This window comes from Condylura cristata, unplaced genomic scaffold (genome assembly GCF_000260355.1).
Source record: "Condylura cristata isolate star-nosed mole 26May11 unplaced genomic scaffold, ConCri1.0 scaffold00041, whole genome shotgun sequence".
Taxonomy (NCBI): Eukaryota; Metazoa; Chordata; class Mammalia; order Eulipotyphla; family Talpidae; genus Condylura; species Condylura cristata.
This window is the reverse complement of record NW_004567142.1, coordinates 3,648,488-3,652,185: the sequence shown is the minus strand read 5'-3', so window position 1 is coordinate 3,652,185 and position 3,698 is coordinate 3,648,488. Positions and strand designations below refer to the sequence as shown.

Below are 3,698 nucleotides of genomic sequence, written 5' to 3'. Positions count from 1 at the left end.
AGCCTGCACTGAAGAGCAGAGCATCGCAAATACCCGGCGCCAACCACACGGCTCTGTCCAATCTGCACAGTACACCCGCATTGCTGGCTTTTTCAAAAGAAAAACAAAAACCGGAAGTTATGAAGCCCCTAGCTTCCCTTCCTGACCCTTTTCCTTTGCCCTCTTCCCAAGGAAACATCACATTGGCCTGTCCGTTCCCTGCAGGTGTAGATTAGCTTACTGTGCCAGGGCCTAAACAATGCTTAGGTTTGGGGAGGGGTGTATGTGGCTTCTCACGTGACATGCAGTATACTCCCTTCAAGACTCACCCCTATCAGTAATAGGCTGGAGATTTATCCACGTGGGAGAAGCAGCTTTATTTTCACTGCCACCTACCATGATCAACACAGTGTTCCTCGGCACTTTCTCACTGATGAATATTGGAAGATTTTTTTTTTTTTAAGATTTATTTACTTATGCATACATTACTGAGGTACAGGCCAGAGGTGCGGGGTTGGGGTGGGGGCGGGTCAGAGGATTCACCAGAGACAGAGTGTGGGACAGAACAGGCAGATCTATTGAAAGCCACTGCTGAGGGCAGCAGCAGGCGGGACAGGAGAGGTCTGCTGTGCCCTATGGGTCAGCTTCCTGGCTGGGGATTGAACTCACACTGCAGGGGCTGGAATAGCTTCACAGTGCTGGACCAGGGAGGGCCTGGCAGATTTTTTAAAAAATGTATCCAGTTGTATAGATTGACTTTTTTCCTGCTTCTAATCAATGCACAAGTGCCGGTGTCTAGCCTGGGTGTCCAGAGGTGGCCTGCCCAGCTCTGCCTTTCTAGGTAGTTGCTAGCTTGCTCACTATGGTGGCTGTGCCCAGTCATCCCCCAGAGCTTTGGTGGTGGTGTCCGGCTTTTGTATTCAGGCTTGTCTGCTGTGTCCCCCTTTCCTGACTATAAGAATTGGAGAGGAGTGATAAGGGTCCCCCACTTTTGGAATTACTAGGGGATGGTTTATCAGGTCTCCTTGGTCTGTGAACTTTTTCTTTCCCATTTTATGGGGACAAGACAATCAGGCAGGCCTTACTTAATAGCACAGGGCCTGGCCGTGCTCTCAGCAGAGGCAGCAGAGGGCGATCGCTATTCAGGTTTTTTTAGTGTTGCCTTTCATTTTACGGATGGGAGGACTTTACTTGTATCTAGCTTTCTTCCTTCCCACTTTTCTCTCAGTACTGTGGAGCAGAGAGGTCCCTAGGCTATCCTCTTGCCTCTGGGGGAGGGCAGGATTTCACTGAGGCCACACTGAGCCCATCTTGGCTTGGACACACTTCCCTGAAGCCAACACACAAAGGGTGAACATCCAAGTTCTCCTTCCACAGATTGTTCCAGAATGCTGAGACTGGACCCCCTGCTCCCTTCTTTCCCCCTCAACTGCTTTTTAGGGCAGGGTAGGAAGGACTACCAGTCCCAGTCATTTGCCTTGTGACTTTGGTTGACTCTTCTGGAAAGCAGAGAGGAGAATGTAGCTCACACGCTGAGTACCTCTCTGTGCCTGGGCGCCTTCTGTCCATACCTTCTTATCCTATCCTGTTCCCTTTCCACCTGAAGAGGATGCTGACCTCCAGAAAAGTGAGGTCATTGGCCCAGCAGGGTGGAGGAACTGGGATTCACATTAGTATCATTAGTGCTACTGACCCACAGGGCTGGCAGAGGTTGTAGCTGGTCCTCAGGACTGTGCCTCGCTCCTTGCTGCCCTTCCACACCTGACCACCCTTGCATCTGGGTACAGACCCACTCTAACTCCCCCTTCTCTCTGTTTCCCTAGAGACAAGAGGAGCAGCAGCGACACCGCCCCTCACCCTGGAGGGTCTTGTACAATCTCATCATGGGACTCCTGCCCTTACCTAGGGGCCATGGAGCCCCTGAGATGGAACCCAATTAGTTGCCTGCACCCTCCCAGTGGACGTTGGGGACTTGGGGGGCAGGACCCTCCCACCTCCTGACGCCCTGGCCAGTGCAGGGGGCATTTTCTGCACCATGTAGCATACTGGACGACCAGCCCTGCCCGTCCCAGGGGCAGGCCAGTGCAGCCACTCCAGACCCAGCCCTGGCCTAGCCTGGGGACACGGACGGAGATGTGGACTCCTGGGTCCCTGGCCAAGAAGCCAGGGGAGAGAGGGCTGACGGACTCAGCCTTGGACTCGGCGTCTGAAGGCAGCGGTGACTGAGGGGGTGGGGACTGAGCCGCCTGCCTCTGCTGCCCACCACCATCTCAGGAAAGGCTGCTGGTGCTGGCTGCCCGTTCCAGCTGCAGTTGACACCCAGCGGGGTTCCCTCTGGGTGCTCCTTCACTTTGGGCCTGGACGCAGGCCCCTGGTGCTTCCCCCCCTCCTCTTGGGGAGGGGGCCCGTGAAGAGCAAATGAGCCAAACGTGACCACTAGCCTCCTGGAGCCAGAGAATGGGGTGCGTCTGATGGCTGCCCCGGCCCAGCGCCCAGCCATCTTCCGTGAGCCAGCTGGCAGGTGGTGGGCATGCCTGTCTCACCTTCATCTGGGGGGGCCCAGACTGTGAATCCTGTGCTCTGCCCACGACCACCCCCCGCCCCCATCAATCCCATTCATAGGTTTAGAAAGAGCACGCGTGACCACTGGCATTCATTTGGGGGGTGGGATATTTTGGCGGAAGCCGCCCCAGCCTTAGTCCCCAGGGCAAAGTGCTGGGGGCAAGTCGGGGAGTCAGGGAGGGGGGAACTCAGAAGAGGGAGGAGTCTGGGAGCGGGGAGGGATGGCCCAGCCTGTAAAATACTGTATATGCGCTGCTGTAGATACCGGAATGAATTTTCTGTACATGTTTGGTTAATTTTTTTTGTACATGATTTTTGTATGTTTCCTTTTCAATAAAATCAGATTGGAACAGTGGATACTCTTCCTGATCTCCCTTCCCACTGTGGGGCCTGGCCTGAGCCTTTGTGATCTTGTTTTGGTATACGGGGCACCTCTGGGTGGTGTAGCTGTGCCCACCAGGAAGGCTAGGGGGCGTGGCACCATTGCAGGTGCCCAGTTTCCTGCATTCCAAAGCAAACTCCTCAAGAGTAAAGAGTTTGTGCTCCATGCGATTTTATCCCACTGGATAAAGCACACCCCGAGGCCTTGATGTTAACTCATGAGTGACCTCCAGCTTATTCAGGCAGAGGGGCCCTAAGGGAGAGTACCCGGGCAGGCTGCAGGCAGGCTCCTGAGGCCTAGCCAACGGCCCAGCATAGAAAGCCCAGGTTGGGTCAATGTAATGGGGTGCACCTGCTACTCAGACAGGACAACTGACCACATGCTGGCCTCGTGCCCTCCCCCAATCATGACTGCTGGGGACAGGTCATGATTGATGGCTGCCCCGGCCCAGCGCCTTCAGACCCCAGCCCTGCCCTCTCCTGGCCATCCTCACTGGGAATGGCCCTTCTAAAATGAAATCAGCACTTCGGAGAGACACTGGTATATGGCAAACACTATCAAGTGGAGGACACAGTCCTCAGACCTGATGCCAGCACAGGCCTCCTCAAGAAGCAGCGGTGCACAAATGTGTCCGTGTTGGGCGACACACAGAACCCGAACTGCTGGCCACACAGTGGAAAGGGTCAATCTACTCTAGTCACACTACAGGATTAACAGCAGTTCCCTGGAATGAACGAGAACTGTATTGATCTGAACAAAGAATAGCAAGTGGTAA

The 3,698-nt window shown here is 54.7% G+C and overlaps 1 protein-coding gene across 2 annotated transcripts in view; it reads left to right on the top strand.

The window, feature by feature from the left end:
- BBC3 (BCL2 binding component 3) overlaps positions 1-2,898 on the top strand; it is an 8,231-nt gene extending 5,333 nt beyond the window's left edge. For both annotated transcript variants that reach the window (XM_004694234.1, XM_012733437.1), the window contains one exon: positions 1,803-2,898. In XM_004694234.1, coding sequence (XP_004694291.1) covers positions 1,803-1,919 — 117 coding nt within the window. In that variant the 3' untranslated portion in view covers positions 1,920-2,898. The remainder of the gene's footprint in view (positions 1-1,802) is intronic.
- The last annotated feature ends 800 nt before the right edge of the window (positions 2,899-3,698 follow it).